The sequence below is a fragment of the Squalius cephalus genome, assembly GCF_949319135.1.
Source record: "Squalius cephalus genome assembly, chromosome: 25".
NCBI lineage: Eukaryota > Metazoa > Chordata > Actinopteri > Cypriniformes > Leuciscidae > Squalius > Squalius cephalus.
The window spans coordinates 8210450-8234686 of NC_137146.1; the positions used below are offsets into that span (position 1 = coordinate 8210450).

The window sequence follows — 24237 nt, forward strand, 5'->3', positions numbered from 1 at the left end:
ATAAATGAAAAAAATAATGCACTGGCTACACAGATAACATGAAAAAAGTACAAATCAAGCAATTGTCAAAAAAACAATTTAAAAGATTTATCGCTTGACCATTGAGTCATTACTGGTTAAGAAATTGTGAAATTTAACCTGTAGCCTGAGGTCACTTTGTTGAAGTGAAGTCAACCAATTACAATCCGCCTCAAGGATCCCAGGTGTGCCTGTTTTGTCTGAATGACCATTAATAAGTTAGATTTTATCTAATCGTGTGTGTACATTATTACTCACTGCTTTCAGGGTCAGGTCGCACTGAAACACAAGCTCTCGTATCTGAGTAAGAATCTCGCTCTTGGTGCTGGCCAGGTCCACTCTCTTCACTCCGACATCTGTAATGCAATTCTTATAATGTTCTTGGGCTTCCTCTGCCTAGAAACGGACACATACAAACACAATTATATTTAGACCAAGATATTTCCTGTTTCTCTCATTTCTGGCCAAAATCATCTTTGTGTCTAAAACAACAGATTATTTACAGCAGACTGGAGAAAACTACTTTTGAAACTATTTTGCCGAGCCACAAGAGACTCATCATTTATAGTTTATAGTAAAGTAAATATATATATATATATATATATATATATATATATATTAGTATAGTATTGTAGTAAACTATAGTTGTGACTCCTTAGTATTTTGGAAAAGTAGCTAGCTATATTGGTTACAAACAAAACATATCTGCAACAATGAAACTACTTAAGAGTGCAATCTTATTTTATTGTATTATATCTAATATAAAATTGTTTATTATGACGAACAATTTTTATAATTTAATTACAAAAAAATCTGAGTTGGGTTTAATGGCACTTTAACAACAAGGATCTCAAAAAGATAAGGTGAAAATATAAAAATACAACTAATAAAGTAAAAAAAACAAAGAAAACAAACCTTAATAATTTATGTAAATGAATCAAAAGTACAGGTAAAGTGCAGCTACAAAATAAAAGTCTTCGGAGTGCTCATTTAAATTAATCAGTGAATCATTTTTTGAAGATTTACATATACAAGACAGAAAAGTGTGCAATATAGAAGTCAAGATTGAATTATTGCAAAATGGATGGATAAAGCAACGGTTGTGTGTTGCATCCGTGTCAGACCTTCTGCAGAGCCTCCTCCTCCAGTTTGCGTCTCTTCTCCAGCTGTTTTCCTCCAGCCGCTCCGATCTGTTCCTCCTCCACTCGACTGGTTGAGCAGCGGGCTTTCTCGTACTCTTCCTGCCTCTGAGCCTGCAGGAGCCGGGCCTTCTTCAGCGCACTGTCTGCTTCATGCTGTAAATACACAACAGAAACACATTCACATGATTAGCCAATCATAACAGAGGTCGTTTAAATGGAGACATCTTAAAGGTACAGTAACAAAAACAGCCTTTTTAATGTTTAAGTCACTTTACTTCCATAATGTGACACACTCCATACTTCATGATATGAAAATAAATAATTGCTTTTAGACGGAAACCTCGTAATTCTATGTTTTTTTTTTGTTTTGTTTTTTATTAATTAAATCATTACTTTGACAAAAAATAAAAGTGGACTAATAATAATAAAAAGTTGCAAAAAAGAATACTGGTCCTTCAAAAATCATTTGGAAAAAATACCAAATAAGCACCATTAAAGAGCCATTTCTTATAATAAAGTCAAACTCATCAACTAATTTCAGCACATGCACATATGCATATCCAAAACACAACACATTTTCTATAATTATCAAATCACACAAATACGTTTTAAAGGAAGTACATACTTGATGCCCATTCAGAGGCACTAGAAGAACACAGATAATCGGCACTTCAGAGGGTAGCAGTGCATAAGCACCACCTTAAACTTTCTTTGTTCTCTTGTCGTCAGTAATAAGTCATGCTTAGGTGCTAAACAGCCGCTTACCAAAATACCTCACACAAAGACATGTCTGTGCACCAACAGAATGAAGTCGCTGCAATTGAATCTGATGTAATTAGTGTTAACACAGAGCCTCTATTAGATCAGCAGAGGAATTTGAACAACAAACAGGCTGACAGCTGAGCCAATTCGGTTTTCAGAGGGGACCTCATAGTGAGCAACGTGTTTCGCAAATACTGCTTTTGATTGATTTGCATACAAATCTACCCACCATTTTCTTCTGCTCTCTCTGCCATTGTTCCTTCACCTCCTTTCTCAACTTATCGAGCTCATTTTTTCGAGCTTGCAGAGGCTAAAAAAGGACATACACTTTTAAAAAAACTAGTACATTTTCAATTAATCAGTTACACAATGAGAGCATAAGATCAAAATCAGAACGAGAATAGTAGTTGTACCTGCATGAATTTGTTAGATTGTAGAGCAGCTGTGGTTTGCATGATCAAATGGCTGTATTCAATATCGTTTTTGAAGGCAGATATGTAAATATCCCGGAATGGCATGTGCTCCTGGAATCAACCACAAAGGATTGAACAAACAGATACAAAGTTTTGATAGCACCATTGCTTACTTAGCAAATATTTTTTATAGTCTGAGAATGGAAATGTGTAAGTTTTTGAATTGTACTTTTATGAAGTGGATATCATAGAAATATTGACCTGTTGAGACGCCAGCGCCTTTGCAGATTCAGCCATCTTGGCATAGCACTTTGCACACTCAATGTCTGGGAATAAATTCAAAGGATATGATTAATATAGAGTCTTGGTTTGTCAGTTCAATTACACAGTCAGTCGACTAATTAAACTATTTTATATTTTATATGTTTTTTATAAGTTTTAAAATATTTTATAAGTTGTTACACTCAATGAATTATGAATGCATATGTATATATATATATTAGAACGATTTCTGAGGATGTCATGTGACACTGAAGATTAAAGTAATAGCGGTAATCAGCTTTGCCATCACAGGATTTTTAAAAAACATATTAACATAGAAAACAGTTATTTTAAATGGTAATATTATTTCACAATCTTTTCATTTTTCTTTTTTCAAATAAATGCAGCCTTGGTGAGTATAAGAGACTTCTTTCAAAAACATTTAAGAAATCTTACAGATTCTAAACATTTAAAAGGAAGCGTGTCATTTGAATCACATTATCATGACCGTTGCCTGTGTTACATATAATGGTATAGCTACTAATTGTGAAGTTAAACATTTCTCATTCTCGTTTTGCAAGCCCTGCATGCTTGCTGATTAGCCTGATTGTGTAACCTTTATCCTACTCAAATATTCAATTATACATATATTTGTTGTCGCATTTTCATTAGTCACTGAAAAACACACAATTAACCACTAAAGCTGAAGACAACTAACAGTAACTCCCTCATCTACTAATGATAGATAAACATGCTTGTACAGATATCTAGATGCTCGACTCACCCATATTAATACGTTTATCCACCCAGGCCAGGAGTTCCTTGGTATATTTCGACCAGGCTTTGGCATAGAGCAGGGCCGACTCCACCCCGCTGTCACTCCGGAGCAAAGCTCCATCCATCTCCTCCACCCTTGCGGGAGGAGAGGGACCTGCCAAAAGGACAGACACATAGCCAAACACATCCGTGAGGGTGAGCAGCAAGGGCTGTCGCATGGATCCCAGCAAGCCCACCCCAGACATAGGTGATTTTACACCAGGGGCAGGGTGTTTGCGTATGTGTGTGTGTAGGGCAGAAGGAAAGTGTTTACTGACCTTGGGGCTGTATTAGATTGGATTGTCACTAAGCAGCCCTGCCAGGATTTAAAGTGACAGCGAATGTGTGAGCCGAGCGTTTATTCACACATGCTGAGAATGATCAGTGAAATCTGATCTGAGAACAGGGAGCTGTTTGATATGTGCGAGTCTACGTGGGTGTGATCCGTGCTGCTAAATTCAAACCTTTGCAATTGTGGTTTTATTTCTGTAATGTGACATGTTTATCCATTATCCATCAGGAATCAATTGAATCATTTGAATCATAAAAAGTGACGTTTACGAAAGGTGGTTGGAGGGGAGGAGTTAACAAATAAGAAAGATTGCTAACAGAGGTAGAGAAACAATAAAATAAAATAAAATAAAATAAAATAAAATAAAATAAAATAAAATAAAATAAAATAAAATAAAATAAAATAAAATAAAATAAAATAAAATAAAATAAAATAAAATAAAAACATTTCAGAGGCAGATCTATAAATCAAATAAATAATTATAAATAAATAAATGAATAAATAAACAAATTTTGGAATGAGGAGAAAATCCAAGTCCAATTGGATTTCATGTTGATTTTAAATGATTTCATTTAAATATGTTTAATATTTAAATATTAAATGGAATATTTATTAAGTAAGTAACTTATATGTATAAATTCTTGATAAAAAAATGTTTTATTGACTCTCACCTGGTGGGTCATCTTTTTCCGGTACACATCCTCCGGACTCCACTGCCAGGTTTTCAAAAGACTGAAATAAAAGAGACGGCGGATTGAACAAACAATCCAATACAGAAAAGGAAACACGTTTTATCTTCCATATCTGGTTTATCTGAGAGTACTCAGTCAAATCACAATGCCAAAGTGTCACTGGCTTTTTCCATGAGATATATCACGGGGGGTGATCCAAACAGGAAGAGCCCTCTTCTCCAAAACAGACCTTGTTTCTATTTTCCTTTACTGAGCATTGCACTCTCTGACCCCCACCTCTAAAGCACAGAAAGCAGCCAGATCCTTCAGCCTTTGACGTGACATACAGCCACCTGTTATTCGGACTGCTTTAAAGTGTATATTGAGGAGTGGAAAGCGGGAAATCTCACCCTGCTCCTGCGGGCCTGAGGAAGCCCCGAGGCTGAGCCATTCTCTACATCTCCCATAAGGAAGTCAGACACTCTGAGGAAGACAAGACAAAAACAAACTCAACATTAAAACAACACACACATGCACAAGTGCACATGCACAGCAGGACCAAAGCCTTGTAAGTGACTGCTTTGGAACGTTGAACTACTTTTAACTTGAGCGTCATGCTGCAAAAGACGCAAAACCCTAGTGCAACGGTGAAACACATTCTTCTAACATGTTTACATAGAAAAACAATGGAAAAACAGTGCAGTGGAATGCTAAAAACACATTCTGTGTGGACAATATCGTAACCACGTGACAAATTTGGAGTGGTCTACATACGCAGCAACTAAAATACATAGACAAATAAAATTAGCAAGCGAGACTTGACTTAATAGAGTTCAAATAGAGTTTGTTGTTAGCATGTTGCTAAGCTAACACTGCAATACACTTATAAGCATAAAAATACATACCACACACAAATATTCTGAAATTGCATATTCTTTTTAAGTAATTACATCACAACCGTTAAAAAAGTATGTTCTATATGCCAAGAATGTTTGGTATGAATGTAATCCGTAAATACTACATTGACAAGTTGTTATTATCATGTGACTTGCAGTGTCAGTTGTGTCACTTTGCTGCCATTCACAATTCATCTCCAGTGGCCTCATGGGATAAATTGTCATTGGATGCACACTTCAGAATCTCACCAGAAGTAGCCAGCCGGGTACTTTTCGCCAACTGTTTTATGAATACTGGGAGTTGTATGTATGCATGTTTGGATGTAGCCATTGGCTTCTATTCAAACGATGCAATGCTTTCTTGTAATCTTTCTAAAACAAGGCATCTTATGAGGTAGAATAATCAAGTTGCCCTTTGAAACAGCTTTTGCCTATGATGCCTTAAAATGCTGAAGTTCACTAGGTTTAGGAACAAAGCTAATGACTCACACACACAATCGTGCACACTCCTGATGTGAAAAATAACAAGCAACACCTAAACCACATAGAGTCGGTGTTATCTTATAAAACAGACATGAGCTGAACACACATTCAGCTTGCTGACTCAGGGAGGTCACTATCCTCTGTGCAGATGTTTTTTAAATGACTAATCGGATAATGTTTCATGACAAACCAATGATTTTACAGCAACATATAATGAAGCACCTGTGTTGCACTTACACATTGCCAAACGTGAAGGCCAATGTATCTATGGAAGAGTAGATCTCGGAAAAGAGCGTCTGCTTATTGTCTTCATTCACTTCCTTGAAGTTAACACCTGTTTGATGACAAAAGATGAGAAAAAAAAATGTTTGAAATGAAAATATTAAAATACTTTATCTTGATTATTACATGGATACTGAAACAAATGAGTGAATACATAAATAAATATACATAAAATCATATAATATATTAATGTATAGCTATAGAGATATATTTGTACTATTTATCAAAGGTGTTGCTATAATAACATAAACATAATTAATAATATGTATTAATTAACACTTAAACAATTATAAATTAGTGTCCATCAGCTTTTCTAGTCACATCCTACATAAAAAGTCAAATTCTACTCTAAGATTGGGAGTAGCATTATGGCTCAGTCTGTAATCTAGAGAAAACTTTGTTTCCTGAGTCTAAACACTGGACTAGTAAAGACAGGGAGGAACTAAACAGCAGTGTAAATAAGCTACAATCAGCTCCAATAATAAACACTGTGAAAATAAACAAGTGGTAGACCTTGCCAAAACCACTGACGCCATTCCTATTTCAACACCCTCCCCCCACGATTCCAAATCTACCCCAACACACCCTCCAAAAGAAGAGCTGTGAAGAGAAAGAAGGCCACTGGATGTCCAGGTACTCCATTACAACAGATTTCACCTGTTATATACCTAGTATACCTTCCTATCTGGTCACTACTGGTTTAGTTAACCATTAGTCTCAGTTTAGCTTTCCGGTGCCATTCAACTGAGAACAAGAAGCTTTAAGAACTCTTGAAAGCCCTCAAAAATCATAGCATGGCTAAAAAGCAAATTAAGAAGCTGTCTTCAAGACTCAAAACATTTCCTCAAAGCAAACACTTACCGACCACTACGCTTCCCATCCAGTTAGCACACACCAAACCGCCAGGAAAAGACAAGATCGATTAGTTTCCAGGAATCTTTTTAGGGTCTTTCACCAAAATTCTCCAACAAACTTTGCCTGAAGACACTCCTGGTCTGAATGGACAAAACAGTTAGGCTGCTCTTCTTGACCTTCTGAGATCTTCCCAAAACGTTTTTAGATTCTGAAGCGAACGTGATGCGGATCACAAGCTCCTTCTACCGCCGTTTACGAAGTTCTGTCTGGTCCTTACGTCCCCTCGTCCCTCCACATACCCCTCCCCAACAGGACATCCTGAAGCTCGCAAGAACACAATGGCAGCCCTCACCATCCACACACAATCCAAATGTGGAAGTTACATCATCAAGCAAAAATGGCATTGTTTTTTCGCGTTTTTCCCCCTTCTCTCTGGGAAATCAGGCACCAGTGAGGCTTGCTAATCAATTTCACCTCTAAATCTAGAGGGAGGAACTGATAAAACATGGATGAGACCAAACATTGAGCCCCCGGAGACCCAGTTTGGACGTTTCCCACAGAAGATACCAGACTTATCTGTTCAGATAAGGATGACACTGACACGTCCTCACATTAGAGGTGGGTTAAAATGCAGTCCTAACTTGGTGCGAAGAAGAATTTGATGGATTTGTCTCTGTAAGCTCTGGGAATTTGGAGAGCAGCACTTAGTCAAAAGGTCTCGAGTCCATCAGATGAAGGGGGTTTGGAGCGTCCCTGAGGGATGTAGGTGGTGAGAGGTAAAGAGCCACAGGGCTGATGGGAACAAACACACCCCCTTTTTGTTGGCAGCCCATGAGAGACGCTGCACCACAGAGAAACTTCAATTACTTTTGAAACCCAATACATGCAAGAATGTTGCATGAGTTCTTGCATAACAGAAATGCAGGACGAAAAAAGGAAGGTAAAAAACCTCCTTGTGGCTCTTGCTCAAGAAAACAAGCCTTATTTTTGTTTCATCAGAACAGGACGGTATGCTGAGCGCTAAAATCATCAAGGACACCTCGCACGAGGTTCGTCAACATCAGCACATATCTTCCCATCAGGATATTCGGCTTTTGGGGAGTTTATATTGGGATGTTCACATAACATTCTGGACCGCAGTCCTCCCTAGAGCCTCCATGAAGGTTTGCCTAAACTCCTGCTGGTCCCTATCTCATCCTGAGGCCCAGCCAGGAGGGTCAGTGTCACATTTCTGCAGCGGACGCATGTGTCGAGCTGAACATGAGAGATTCAGCCCTGTTCAAACTCCACAGTGGAGTTCTTATCATGCTTGGAGCTCCCCGATCCGGATATTCAACTTTCTCTTATTCTAATCTCCGAGCCACAGAGCTAGAACACTGATTATTCAAGTATCACATTACAAAGGTTTCAGTGTGTGTGTGTGTGTCTGTGTATCAGAGAGAGAGAGAGAGAGAGAGAGAGAGAGAGAGAGAGAGAGAGAGAGAGAGAGAGAGAGAGAGAGAGAGAGAGAGAGAGAGAGAGAGAGAGAGAATTATTGGAAGAGAGTTATTGGAAAGTGGTGCCAACATAAGAAGCATCTTCCCCTCTAGTGGTGGAAGCTGGAATTGCACAGATTTAACTTCAGAAACTTTCTATTATTAACAGATGCTAGAAAATCGAAGGGTGAAATCATTAGTATTTAAAGGTTTTCATACAAAATGTTTAAACATATATATATTTTTTACAAACACTGAAATCCAAATCCAATATCCACAGCATCTAAAATGTAAATGCAGAATATTTATTTATAAATCAAATCCATAATTCAATTTGTAATATAATATTTTTATAGAATTATAATAATATAACATTAATTAACCTAATTTGCTACAATTACAATAAATCTAAATTAAATTAATCAAATCTAATTTAATGTTCTGATATTTATATAACTTAAAGGATTCATATGCATTTATAAGTATCTAAACTTGCTGTCAATAATACATTCAGTATTTATGCACATGTACAAAATGCACGTATGTTACAAAAAAACAGACTAAAAAAAAACTGATTTAAGTTAAATAAATTTGATTACACAGAGCAAACTGAATAGCTGCACAGAAAGAGGAAACCAAAAGGTCTGCATAGCAACATAACTGTTTAGAAAGAGGAAACTGAAAGGTTTGGGGATGTGTTTATACAAAAACATCACATGACCCGCTATGAGATCAACTGTCAAAACAAAGCTAGGCATTTTAGCTTCAGTTCCCAATAACAGTGAAGAGTGCAAGTAAAGTGACCAAATAATAAACCAAGACCTGCCATTTAGTCCTGCTTCTATTTGTGTAAACAAGCGAGAACCAGCAGACATTTCGGCACTGAAAATGTTGACATCAGTGACACTACAGGTTACATATCAGCGAATGTGGTTAAATTAATCTTTGTCAATGAAATGAATACAGACGAACCTGAACATGCACGCAGTGGTCCTAAAAACTATATGCACACTTAAAACATCATTGATTTAGATAACAAAATATCAAACTAAGTGGTTTTTAAGACAGCACAAGAAAAACACTCACAATAAGAAGTTTGTTAGATGCTATGCAGATACAGAGATTCTTGTCCACAAGCCAAGTGAAGCATCGCCATGCATGGAGATGCTAATCTTCACCGTGGAACCGAGTGAAACGGGATTCCTCTACTCTGACAAGGACATTGTACTCCGAGCAAGCGTTTGCCCCCACACATATGTGCACTCACACAAACACACTTGTAGACATGCATTGTTCTGCTTTTCCAATGTCAGCCCTGTGAGAAGCTTGAGAAACAAAGATGTCTCTATTTGATTTCTGCGTGCATCTCACAGAGCTTTGTATGCACTGGTAATCCTACTGGAAAATCATCTCTGGCAATTTCGGGTTTATCGTTACTAGTGACATGAGACAATTTAGAGTGATACAGAGTGCAAAACAAGAGTGGGAGGCCCGTGAGAGAGAATCTGAGGAGTGAGATAGCAATGAATGAGTGTCTCTCCCTCATTCTTCTACACTGTGTAATATTAAAGTCGAAGGAGGAGAGTGAGACAACTCTTTACCTTTGACCTTTGCGATTAGGGTCCCTGCCGCACTGAGGATTTCAACTGAATTCAAGGAGTGATGTTTGGAAATCACAGCTTTCAACACACGCAGCAGCTCTCCCAAACGCTCGTGAACCACCTGGTGCAGACAGTCCTGGTGATCTGAAACACATACAAGGAAGCATTACAGTCATGAAAAAAAAGTCACAAACTTTTTCATTTTCTGAAAAAAACCCCTGAAAAAACATGATTGGTTGCGAGGGAGTTGCTAGGGTGTTCTGGATCGTTGCTAGAACATTAATAAGTGGCTGCTTACTGGTCCAAGTCAAAAGAGCCCATCCCATCCATGTTATAATTCATTGGGCAAAAACCGCAAGTTTTATTAATTAGAAACCTAAACAGGCTAGTCGGGTTAGATGCCATATTGAATTTAACAAATGAAAACAAGGCTGTGAGGGATAGACTTACAGTCTTTACAATGGCTAGCACTGTATAAAGGCTAGATCAAATCATTTTCACGATTCAAAACTGTTTGTGGAGTTTTTGTCTACTGAAACTTTTTCCGCTGAACAATCAGTATGTTGTTAAACAATAGTATGATCCATGGAACAAACTACTTCTATCCAGCACAGCCTCATTTTTATTCCTGTCAAAAATTAAATATGGCGCTGACTAAGGTCTATTCTCTTCACTTAGTTACATCCATAAATATGAGCAATACAAAGTTCTGTCATGAAACTTTAGATTGCGCAGGCTGATAGTTCCTTAACTCAATCTGCTTGCAGTCACATCAGGAAACAGCTGATTGGGCGCCTGATATATCAGTAGCCGATGAGTTCGCTGCTCAGCCTTCAAATACTTGGTCAGCGTTTGCTGTAGCATTTGGTGTGCGCTTTCAGAAACCCTCCACCTTCCCCAGCTCCACCTGTATAGATCTGCTATGGGTAATTCATGTATGCTATTGCACAGCTGCAGCTGCATGTCTGTGTATTTATTGGCAGTAGCAAGTCCTGCAGATCTATTCCGCCAAGACCAAACATGTCAATATTGTCATATCCATTACCATGACAAACCCCCCGAGAGTGTCATGACAGAAATGATAATAGTGATGCTTGATTTAGCAAACACCTCTAATTATAGTACAATAAAGTGTTCTGAAAGGACACACAAGACACAAGTGCAAATATCAGAAATCCAAGTTTAACTTGGGTAATACATCAGTTGTATTCAGGTGTTATTTTGACACCTGATTCCAACTAATACGTCATCAAACACTTAACATACACCTGATGGAGGAAGAGCTTACACTTATTCTGAATGAATCTTTTGTTTAGATTAGAAACAAAAACACAATGGCATGAACCTGTCTGATCACTACATCTACTTTCACATCTCATTACCTTCTGTGCCTGAGATAACCATTTCTGACACACATTTGCTTTCATTATGTAATTTCGGCCTGCTGCCTGGTCAGTCCAAGCACACATTGCACAACCCAACAATAGTGCCGACTTTCAGACACATTCAAACTGAACTTCCCACATGGGGCCTTCTTTCTATACAGCTTCTTTTGACCTGTTTCCCCCTAGATTCGCAATAGCACACAAACACATACCCACGCACTCGCTTACCCATAAACACATTCAGGGGCACCATGTTCAGTCGCACCCTCTCCCAGCTATCAAAGCCACATTTGTGCTGACGGTGGCCTCTGGATTACCCGGCATACGGAAAAGGGGATCAGGGAGACTTTACCCCCTCTACCCTCTTTTTTCGCTCCATCTCTTTTCCGAAAAGCAACAAAAAGAGCCTGCGGTGGAACTAATGCTGCTGTGGATGGTGACTACCACGGAAATGACTGCTGCTCTCTGGCCTTAGAGAGCCAATGCCGTCTGACCACATTACAGTTATGCAAGGGAAGTTATAGGGAACTATTTTATCATTATATATTATAGATGCAACGATATTGAAAAATACTGGCCTTTATTTTCATGATGTGGGCAATAACCGATAAATAAATGGCAGATAATATAAAGAAAATCACAATGTACAAGAAATGTATATAATTGTTTGTATGCTACAAGTAAATTTAGACATCGCAACATGATAACATAAATCATGAAAGATTAAACAATAAATATTATAATATATGAGCATAAAGTCTAAATAAAAAAATGTCCTTGAGAAACAGTGTTTATTGTGCTTTTCATAACATTAATGAAATATATATATTTTTTTTAAATGTGCAATGCAGACTGAATAAATAAATAAATAAATACATAAGACGTTAACTGATATGGTCCTGATATATCATGCAACCTTACTATAACAGTCCGCTCAGTGTAGTTCACTAAGTCATGTGTAATTACAGAAATCAGTGTGTTTCTCAGCTCCTCATGAATATGAACCTTGAAAGTGATGCACTAAGTAGTGTTGAAAAAGTACCGTCTATAATTTCGTTCATGTGTAAATCCCTATAGGCTTCCTATGCAGGTGTACCTACATGCCCTGATATGATTAATGATAACCGGAAGGTCGTATGATATAATTACACAAGGGGTGATCTATAAATACCACCACTGTGCCCTTGAGCAGTAATTGGGATTGCTTTAAATGTACAGTATGTTACTTTGAATAAAAGCTAAACCAGCCCTTTTCAAACTTGGGTCTGTGGGTTTTATATATATAAAAAAATAATAATAAAAAATAAAAATAATAATAATAAAAAATAAATAAATTACATAGCTGCCTTTATATTTTAAGAGTCCTTTGCCTGGGGGTCATCATTTTTTGGGTCTTTGGCATTAAAATGTTAGAAAAATCCTTTGCTCAATGACTAACCACTGCATGAGTCAATATGCCAAGCTCACAGAATGACATATCTACATTGATGTTCAACCCTGCTGCCCTTACCAGTGTGAACAGCAGGTCTGCCACTGTCCTGTTGCTTTAGCACTCATTTATCTTCATCAAGTGTCATGTATAAGCGCTTCCTGATGAGATAACCCAGCGCTCTCTTATGAGAACTGAACCAAGCTTTTGTTTTAATCTTCTGCAGCCAATCTTCACCAGCTCCCCTCCTGTTTGAAAGAGGCCAACCCTGCACTTCTGACCTTGAGACCCCTCGTCATGAGTGCTATTACACATCAGATGAGGTTATTGCATGTGGGAGTGTGCAGGATGTGTTCCTGTAAGCCTCTACAATGTCTTACTCTGAGCTTTGGGAAAAAGGTTACTCTAGGCGATTGTGAAGTCACCATGCTTTCCAAGTTAAATCATCTACAGTTCAATGAGTCAATGAGGCCTTGAAAGAGGAAGAGGAACATCGCCTACAGACAGTGTTTTACATTTGTATCTGAGGAGTTATAACAGTTATCTGAAGACATTTTTGGAATATAAGAAGTTTTGATCATTTTTTAAATGAATTAGCCATACCCCTGTATCCATCCTTCCATCCATCCATCCAAGTTTTCCTCAACAAATTTTGCTTTTACAGCTATATGAATTTATTGAATTTTAATTAGACTTTGTTACATTCAAATTTGAACTGCAATTCTCCATCCTGTTTGTTAGCTCAATTCAAATTCATTAAATTAGTTAAAATGTATTTAATTCATTTCTTAACTGTGTACAACCTAAATGGCTAAGCATAATCTTAATCTTAATCCCTGCAATGTTGCGAGTCCCATACAAATCTGATAAACCTATCCCTAAACTAAACTTTTCAAAACTTTCAAACAAGATTGTCAAGTCAACATTCAAAGTTTTGCTTTTCTAGATGGTATACAATCCTGTTTTTCTCAGAGCATGGCACACTCAAGACCTCTCAGAGTTAAGTATGGGACTAACTATCTGACTAAGTATAATCTTAATCTTAATCACTGCAATGCTGAAACTGCCATACTATTCTTAAAGGTCTCTGCTATATTAAGCTTGCATTTCACTTGGGAAACATGAGACCAAGAACAATTACTAAGAGAAATTCTCAATCAGTTTGGCAACAGTTATCTACATTACTATCAAGAGAAACAATCTCGTAAAGAGAGAATGAGAGCGGACAGAGAGATATTCGGAGAAACAGAAGGAGCACAAGAGGATTTCACACCGTGATGTGAAGACGGCGAGTATAATAAGCAGGTGGGTCAAAGGTGACCGCCAACCAACCCGAGCCTAAATCTCTTAATTGGTGGGGGTCAAATTAAAAACCCTCTTTTAAAGACATTACATTTTGAATGACAATAACACAAACACAAAGAAAGGCCCCATCCCCACACAGCGCTCCCATTCACATGCACACACGGTCACGCATCCCGAAAGGACGGGGGGTGTTCAGTTCTTCTCGGTATGGCTGAACAGAGAGAATAGAGGCCACAAGACCCAGGGCCATCAAACACTTTAAATGGCTCCCTGCTCGTTTGGGCCGGTCCTAAAAAACAACCAATTAGCACAACTGAGTCCTAGAACAGCGGGAAGGATGGGCAGTTGATGATTTTAACCCTGCAGTTCCCTGTTTGGGATGGTTACAACAGCACTGAGTTTGTTCTAACCGGGGCCAAACACGATCACTCACCAACAGATTGATATAGCAGGGAAGAGACCCCTCACCGGTGATGACGGGAAACCTTGTTTAACCAAGAGCGAGCTTTCAGCGAGACAAGAAAAGCCTTTCTGATTGGGGGAACCTTCCTTTTGTCTCCGGGGGCCATTTGCAAACAGTTGGGATGTCTTCTTTGGGGCCTGCAGCATGAGGCATTTATAGAACAATAAATCTGGGAGGCTTTAAGAAACGAGAGATGGGCCGTAGGACTCCACAGGGAACGGAAGAGCGAAGGAAGGGGGAAGTTGGGATCTTCTTCGTGGGTCCAGATAAGTGCACCTGGGTTAAGACCTGGGGAAGCGTGTTTCTAGGAATAGAAAGCCCACTCCTGCAAGCCCACTCTGGACTCATTTTTACCCAGTTAGCGTCATGGAAACCCAGCATTCCTGTATGGTGACGCCTCATCAAGTGTAGGAGTGGGAAAAGAGGGGCCATACATGTAAACACATGAACACACAAGATGTCTTCCAAATAAGTACAACAGCCAAGGCTCCTTTCTCGGAAATATATTTTCCTCAAAACCAGATAAACCAAAGCACGTAAATAAAACGGTGATAAATAATGTAATAAGAAACAAGCTTAGAGTACAATGAGTGCGCTAATATTACAATTTTGGCTGTTACTGATAATTACTTTCACATTATGGCCAATATCTGATGAATGCAATTCTTAAAATTCTATTAAAAAATATCAAATAAATACAAAAATTAAGTCAATATAAATTCAAATGCAGGCAACATTATATTATCAGGGTTCCAGACTGCGACCAACATGGTCGCATATGCGACCATTTTTTGAGAATGTGCGAGTTAAAATTTTATGTGGTCGCATTTGTGCGAGTGCATGGTCATGTAGCCTATTACTCAGTTATATTCACGCATGAATTTTCCTGCATTGAACTTGTTTTAGCGCCCGCCAAAGTGAATTTTTGTCCCGCCAAAGTCTTATTTGATCGGTGAGTAATGTAGATGAACTGCTGCACTTGTGACAGGGCGCATGTTTAACTGAAAGAACGAGCAGAGAGAGAGAGAGAGAGAGAGAGAGAGAGACGGTCGCGCGAGCGCACTCTCTCTCTCTTCGGAGCCAGGCGAAAGTGTAAACAAGACTTCACCGTCTCCAAACTAAGCGCTGTCTTGCTCTCTCTCCCTCCACATATTAATCAAAATAAATCGACACGGTGGTAAAAGGTCGGAAGACCAAAGTTTGTGGAGCATTCAGAGATTTTTTTTTTTTCCTGAATTACCGGTGGGTGTGAATTGTGCTAAATAAGTTGCCTTATCTTCTCTGACATAAAACAACACTTTAATTAAACGAAAAAAACTATCCAGTGATTAAATGTTTTCTGTGTTGACACAAATCTTGGATGTCCATGTCCTAACTGCTGGGATAATCAAACAACGCACATGACATGCCCAATTCGCGAACTAATGACTCCTTTGAAACAACTGATCTTTCCAACAGTGAACTCAGGAGACATCTGAATCGGTGTAGGCCTATAACTAATCAGTAACACTTTACAATAAAGTTCTATTTATTACATAAATTACATAAAAAGTACAGTTTGCTTACTCAAGCTTAAGCTTTATAATAAATAAAACCAATTGTTTTTTTGAAAAGCATATGACTACATTTTTCCACACAGTGCTATCAAGAATCGATACGAGAATCGTTAAAGAATCGGATCGATAAGCAGAATCGTCAGTGGCATTGATATTGATAAAATCTTATCAATTCCCATCCCTATGTGAAGACATAGAAAGATATAAAATTATAATCAAACATTAATAGTTTTTTTAATAGTTTTTTTGAGAGTTAAAAGATTAAAACATTTTGCCAACATGAGGTCTTGTGTCACCGTCAGTCTTTTTACATCAGTGCAAAACTAGGGTATGCAGATTAAGACCACTGTTCATCAGTATGCATTGATTAATCCCATGGCATGTAGCAAAAAAAAAAAAAAAAGGTGCGACCAAATCATATACTGGTGCGACCAACTGAGAAAGTTGGTAGCACCAGTGCAACCAGTGGAAAAGTTAGTCTGGAGCCCTGATTATATATATTATAATAAGATTTTTATACTGAATATTATAATGTTGTGTTGTATAAATTATAATATACAGTATAAAAAGTCAATATTATTTTTAGATTTGATAAAAATTACATTTAACAGTGTGTTTAAAAAATAAATGATTAAATTAAACAATTACATTTTAAAATTAAATTAAATTAACATTCCTCTTCCTGCGACCCCAATCTTGCTCAATCATGCATGGCTAATCATGAGAACAATGTAATAATAAAGCTCCAAAATATGAGAGATGGATGGCAGGGCCTCTTGGTCTACGGCCAGTGTGAAATCACTAAACATGTCACAATTGAGCCAGCTGAGGCCCAATCAAATTATAAAGAGCTTATGGTATTTAATGTAAACCCCACTCCACAAAGGATTAAAAAACATGCTATTATACCATTGAAAATAAATTTTAATTGGAGTCCCACAACAACCACCTGCTTGAAAAGCCAGCAAGAACACTCATTATGATAATCTTCTGATTAGGGGTCAACAGCAGTGTAGGAATCAGTAATTTGGTGATCAACATATTTGGTTACGTTCCTCCTTTATGTCTTGAAGTCAAAAGACTTGGTAAAATTCAGACTACTTAGCCTTTAACATGCCCTTTTGACCAGAGTTGCCAGGGTGGACGGTCTAATGCGTTCCTCAGCGCTTACGGCCCACCCCGGGGGACTTTCTGTTGAGGTAGGTGGGCCAGGTCCTCCCCTGTGACAGGGAAGCTCCCAGGATCAGGATATTACATGCTCCGCGGTAAAGGGGCCTTTTGCGTTAGCATCTCCCCCTGCCCCAAAGTACCCTGCTGATCCACCTTTTATCCACTCTTTCCCATGACTGCACACAAAGGGCCAACGTTTAAAAGAGCCTCTTGCACACACACATACTCGCATAGACATGCCTCGGACGTCAAACGGGACAGGTAGAACATTCGCCAACATGAAATGAAATATCTTGCCAACGTTAAAATCAAGTCTTAATCTTGTCAATGAAATTATTGCCTTTTTTTTATTTCTTCAAGCATAACGAAGACGAAAATTGCATCAAGATCATATCAACGATTTTAAATAAAACATGCTGTTGACAAAAATATGACGAAACGAAAAAACACCAGATACACAAGATATTAACAAAGCATGAAGCCAAAAGTATACTTCAGGCATCCGTATTGACTAAAATTAGATGCCATTTTAGTTAAATTTTCTAAAATGATTGAATTAGGCATAAACTAAATTTAAAGGATATTTCTGTCAAAAGGCAAAAACTATGAAACAAAAAGCTGTGTAAAAATTAACATTGTCTTGAATGACATGGTAAGGTCACATTATTCATCAAGTGCCATTAGTAAGTACAAAAATGCCCTGATTGTTGAAAAGCCTTAAACACTCCACTTCGAGATGTTCTTCAAATTGATTTTGAATCACTTCTGGAGGGATTGAAGGACAGCTGATTGTGAAGCCGAACGTTATTTGCAAAATGCATCCATTTTGACAAACCATATCTTCACTACCATTAAATATTCCAAGTATTTATACTCCCAAGTTTCCTTCTGCATATAAATCAGATGCCTTGCATGGAGACAGGAATGCGCTTGTTTCTTTCATTAGGCCGCAGAGCTGTCAATCACTCAGAGAGCGGGAAAAAAAGACAGCCACCATTCCCTCCTGTTCCCCACGTAGCGTTTATGAGGAGAAATGAGCACCAGCATTCCAGCTATGCCGCATTCAACATGACTGAAAATCTCCAACAGAGCAACGCCGACCAGAACACAGAGAGAGTCCAGCTCTCTCCGCACGGATTACTGCGACCAGCTCATCTCGGGCCTGGCAGATCTGACATCCAGAAGGTAGAGAACCAACTTTTGACTTAATGTCAAAAGTCAAGCAGAGTAAAACACAAAAAAAGCTTCACAGAGGTCCTAATTAGCATAATCTACAGAAATCTGACTATTCAAACAAGATCTAAACAGATTACTCGCTTCATCCTCTAAAAATGGCATATGATTTATATTACATATCATAATATAATGTAAAAAAAGAAGTCAAGCTTGAAGTCATGTATTGCAAAATGAATGTATGCTATATTTTGCGGAATGCAATACAAAATCAATTTGCACAATGGAAAGGAAAATGAAAATTGTAGAGACTGTGGAAACCACTGTGGCTCTTTTATTAATCTTTTTTAATAAAAATAATTATTTTATTATGCAATACATTACTTGCAGTTTAGAGCGTGCAGACAAAATGTTTACGGACCTTGTCTTTGTTTTCATTGGTTGATGCCTCAAAGGGGTCATCGGATGCAAAATTCATATATTTTATTTGCATATAAATGTGTCTTTGCAGTGTGTGGACACAACCACCATACAATGAAAAAAATCCATTCACTCCTTTTTTTTTAATCCTCAAAGTCTAAACAATCCGTTTGGATTTTCAGAGCAATATGATGTCATATTGCTCATGCTCCGCCCACAAGCACTGACAGGATGTCCCATATTAGCATATTTCCGCCCTCAGCCATTTGTATACTGTCCACCAAGGTTGCAAAGGCAGTCTTGTGTCGACACCCCCCACGGAAGTCAGGGGTGGGGTGAGCAGTTGCTCATTATCATTTAAAGAGACATGCACCGAAACGGGTCGCTGTAAACAGAGCTGTTTTTGAGGAGGAAAAAGGGTGTTGTTTTACACAACCATTGAGGAATTTTAGCCAAAGTATGTTACAAACTTTACATGAAGACCCTAAAGAATCATACCAACTTATCTGGAGTGAAATCATTCTGGAAGGTCATATTAGTCAATAATCTGATGAATTATTCAGTAGAAAAAAAAAAAGACATTCAGACAAATTAAAACAAAGTTCCACCTCAAGTGAGTTTTTTTATACACATTTTTTTTATTTGAATTTTTATTTGTATCTTGCTGTGTTCAACCAGCATTTTTGCCAAATATGCCAATATGGAAAAATTTGCATTAAAATATGTAAATGGGAATCCTTTGCTTCTCACATATCTAAAACCTTCCCATTCCACATTACATTTGTGCTCAAACATGAATGCATTGAGTATATTGAGCATTTAAAGGGATAATTCACCAAAAATGAAACGTATGCATTTTTTCTTTTTTGTGGAACACGTATACATTTCATTCTGTCTTAAGACTAGTTGTGCAATTGTCCATAAAGTCCGTGAGAAAAACCAGACAGCTGTTGCTCGGCCAAGGATAAGCCACGGACAGGGTTTCCCCTCTCAACATGAAGCTGTGTCTCTTTGATGGGCTTTCCAGGGCTCAGGCCTCAGATGCAAAACAGGGGCCAATTAATCTTCAACCACTCATCTTGTACCAGGAACCCACTGCTCGAAAACAGGATTTGAGTCAGATCAAGTTGAGTATTTGGTCTTGCAGGGCTACGCTATAGAACCCCTTGTGTTTTGTATGGGAGCGGAGGAGATTAATCCGTTCCTGACTTTACTGAGGGTAAGGAGACTGGAGGGACACATAAAATCTACCGCTTTCCAGACCATTTTAATCCAGTACCAATCGGAGGGCCACCTTAATCTAATCTACAGGATAAATTTGCTGTCTTGGATTCAAGTTGCTAATCCAGAGGGGTGGGCTTGATTGGGGGTTGTCTAGAATTAGGGTTAATCTGTAGACCATATTTGCTAGGTTGGTTTGGAGATAAAAGACAAAGCTACTGGGACCCTCAGGTGTGGTATCTTGTTACCATTGACCAACATTATCATTTCAGTTTCTTGAAAACTGTTTAACATTCCTTTGTGTCCTATGTTTAACTAGGTTACAGCTCTCTCCAAACTTTAGTTCCTGCCGTAAACTTTCTTCATTCCAGAGCTCCTTAGGTTAGGACTTTGTATTAATCTGAATGCCTCAAATGGTCAGTGGACCCTTCTCTCTGGAACTTCTCCTTTAGTAAATACAAGTGTACAAACCCATAAACAACAAAAATGCTTAATTTTGACATTTTATGCATGACTTGCTGATTTTCAAAAGATTTAATACGGTAGATTCTAATGTTGTGATGCCTAAATTGACATCGGCATCACATCATTGACAAAAAGTATTTTAGTGTGTTATATTTTTTTATTCCTTAAATTGTGTTTTTGAATAAGTAATTACTAATGAGATTAAAAAAGTTGAATAGTTGAGATGAGAAAATTCAACAATAGAGGTAGGGAAAATGGGTAAAAAATAATGCTCTTAAAAGAGTCTTTGGTGTAATATAGTGCTATCACTTTAAAAACTAATAAAATGATAAAATAAAATAAAATAATCCTAGTTTGGGGTTTGGAAAGGTAGGGGATCAGTTGGGAATCAGCCTACAAATCTTGTTTCAGGATGGCTAACTGTTTAAACTCCACAAATCAGCATAGACCAGGCAGTAAACAGCTATCCGCAGCCCACACATGTGCGTTGGTACAGCCAGCCCTGACATCTCACAGTTGTGCCTTATCTATTATTCTCTGTGTTTTGCTCAGGGTAGGAATGAATGTCACCTTGCCCTACATTCAGCTTTCCCTGAAGGCTGTAATCTCTGCTACATGCTCACCTCCTGAATGGGCTCCACTATAGATAAGCAATGAAATCTAGGAGAAAAACAGCAAAACAGCTGGTCTAATGTTTTAAAGAGGTTCTATTATGTTTTTTTTTTTACATTTTCAACTTTCTTTAGAGTGTAATGTTGCTGTTTGAGCATGAAGATGTTCTGCACAGTTACAAAGCACAAAGTCACTCCAAAGGGAGTTATTCGCTATATCAGTGCACACTGTTTCTGAACTCCCTGAAATGCCATGATTGTCTTGAGTTTTCTTCCAGGAACGTACACATCACAATATTCCTCATTTAAATAATTCCCGCCAAAGGCATAAGCAAATAAAGGGTGCAGGGTCTGGTTGAGTTGCGTTAGTACTAGTAGAGTGTTGTTGCAATGTCTAAGAGATGTTGTTTTTTCCACCCCGGATCTAATGCAGTTATGGTAAGGGACGTGACATTTCTGAAACACGCTAAAAAGCGGTTCACCAACAATCACAACACACTGATCCAGTCGACCAATCAGAGCACTTGCGCTTTTCGGAAAGGAGGAACTTCATAGATACAGAAACAGAGTGTTGCTGACAGACTGGGAAGAGAGGTGCTGCAACAATGTAAAATATGCACACACACAAAAAAAACAAAAAAAAAGTGTTTTTGAAAATTCAAGCATGAAAACCTATTCTAGTAGACCCCAAAAACAAAATCAAGACTTTGTAAAAGGAAATTATAGGTCCTCTTTAAAGTACATACTAACTAACTAAATAAATATTGCAAATGAAAATGATTTGGTTATAGTATTTTTTTTTTTTTAAATGGTGCCGGTTAAGCGGTTCTAAGTAAGATTCCTAGCTCTAACTCTAATTCTGATGAAACAAGAAAGTGTAATGTGATCTTCAAAGATGATCTGGACTCATTTATGAGCTCATTTACTTTGCCTTTGAACAAGAATATCTTCAAAGTGGCCATTAAAGGACCTCTTTATTAGAGAACTGACTGGTGGCTGCACCAAGCATCTCATATTAGAGGAGATCTGTCATCTACCAGGAGTACAGCTGGATCACAGCTGCATTAAAATGCCAGAACAAGCCACTGAAATGACACGGGACAGCTAAATTTAGGCTGGAATTTCACATTGGAGCATATTGGTTTTCTCAGAGGGGGCTAGTGCACAACCTTTTTCCCATAAAACTTAAGACAAGTTGTATTTCTCATTGTTATCTATATACCATGAGTGAAATCAACACAACATATGTGTACCAGTTGAGAGACTGGCCGTAGTATCACATGGGAAAGAAACAGTAATCCTAAAAACATTCCTGGCTCGACACCAGGAATTACTCACGGTGACGTCTGACAAACGAGGGTGCTGTGAAACACCTGGTGAGAAGTTCTCAGCACCTAACAAGTTACACATTAACATTACCACAGTGCAGGAATACTGTGAAAATGACCGTTTTGCTCACCTTTTACTGTTCAGCCAAGCAATTAAGTCATCTGATACCAATGACTCATTAAGAATACTGAAAGATTTATGTAACCAAACACTTAAAATGCAGATGTGACTGACTTTAAATTTAAAGCACTCGTGACTCATGACACAAAATCAGCTGTGCCACAACTAATCAGCACTGACTTTGCACAAATAAACAAATTCTCTGAAACAGATGAGCTAGAAATACCCTACACACATCTGAAATCTGTTCGGGATCAAAGCAGCCCATATGTATGGTTCATGTGGTCCCTCATGCCTGTGTTTGAAGGTTGTCGTTCACAGGGCAAGTGGTGTGGGTCACCAGCCCCCAAATCACCTCACAATAGGGGCCAGAAAATCACTTTTAGCCGATCAGAGGAAGCCCCCCATGCACTGCAGGCTGGAGCACAATGTGGTGCCACTGGGGATGAAGAGGGGTCTAATCCCACTCCTGCACCCCACTGCGAGGGCAGTTTGGACCCTCCACAAACTCAACAGCAACAGTTTGAGACCTTTCCAGGCCGTTGCAGGAAATTTGCCCAGTATTGGAAGTTAAGTGGCTTCTTTTTGTATACCAAAATTGTTTGAATTATATATATATATATATATATATATATATATATATATATATATATATATATACACACACACATTTATTATACAATATTATTTAAGTTTATGGTAGAAATAATAAAATATCTTAAATTATAAAAAATAAAAACAAAAAAATAAAATTCTGTTATTTGAATTAAATATTAAATAAAATAAACAAAGTTGAAGTACTAAAATTACTAAAACTAAAAAAAAAAAATATTAAAGCTACATGGAAAACAAAACATACTAACAAAAAAATAAAAAGCACATAAAATTACTAACAAACTAAAATAAAAATGGGAAATATAAAAATAAATGCTAATTCAAAATATTAATTAATTCTTAATAAATATTAATAAATAAAAAATATTAAATTAAATGTACAATACATATTTATTTTTATATTAATGCATTTGACAGACACTGTTATCCAAAGTGACTTACATTGCATTTAAGGTATACATTTTATTAATTCTTGCATTTATTTTATCAAGGCCTGCATTCTACGGTTTGAACTACAGGAACACATGGTACCCATTCTAAAATTCTAAATAACTGCCTAAATGCTACAGATGTTGGTTATCCAATAGTAGGTGGCCTAAGTGACAACAGCAGTACATTCTGATTAAGGATTACGAAGACAAACTATATTTCCCTTTGACTCCAAACATTTCCAATCATCATAATGGACTGTAAAGTCACTGTACTCTAGGACAGCAGAACTGTCAATGTTTTATGCCGGTTCTTTTTGTCCAAAGTGTCCAACATCCAGCAACTGTTGATCTAAGACACTAAAGCAACAAGTGAGCATTTGTTCTGGAGGAATGCAGAGTATGTGGGGGGGATGGGAGAGGAGAGGACTGTGTTTCCCACCCCATCAAAATGATGAGCCGAGACCGCGGTAATGGCTGACCAGGAGAGGGTCAATATTGATTTAACAGTTAAAAATACACCAGACTGGTCCTCTCAAGGGTACACTAGCACTATCAAACAGAAACCTGTAAGAAGAAC

The 24237-nt window shown here is 37.8% G+C and overlaps 1 protein-coding gene across 4 annotated transcripts in view; it reads right to left on the reverse strand.

Annotated features, from left to right (window-relative positions):
• Positions 1-24237, reverse strand: part of arhgap29a (Rho GTPase activating protein 29a) — a 42829-nt gene that overhangs the window by 9676 nt on the left and 8916 nt on the right. For 3 of the 4 annotated variants that reach the window (XM_079862942.1, XM_079862941.1, XM_079862940.1), the window contains exons 3-12: positions 9968-10111; positions 5992-6088; positions 4786-4858; positions 4376-4436; positions 3381-3527; positions 2597-2661; positions 2336-2446; positions 2152-2232; positions 1143-1313; positions 277-414 (exon numbers count right to left, since the gene is read on the reverse strand). In XM_079862942.1, the coding sequence (XP_079719068.1) occupies positions 277-414; positions 1143-1313; positions 2152-2232; positions 2336-2446; positions 2597-2661; positions 3381-3527; positions 4376-4436; positions 4786-4858; positions 5992-6088; positions 9968-10111 (1088 nt within the window). Of the gene's footprint in view, positions 1-276; positions 415-1142; positions 1314-2151; positions 2233-2335; positions 2447-2596; positions 2662-3380; positions 3528-4375; positions 4437-4785; positions 4859-5991; positions 6089-6897; positions 7160-9967; positions 10112-24237 lie in introns of those variants that run through there. The other variant, XM_079862943.1, reaches the window with a different exon arrangement.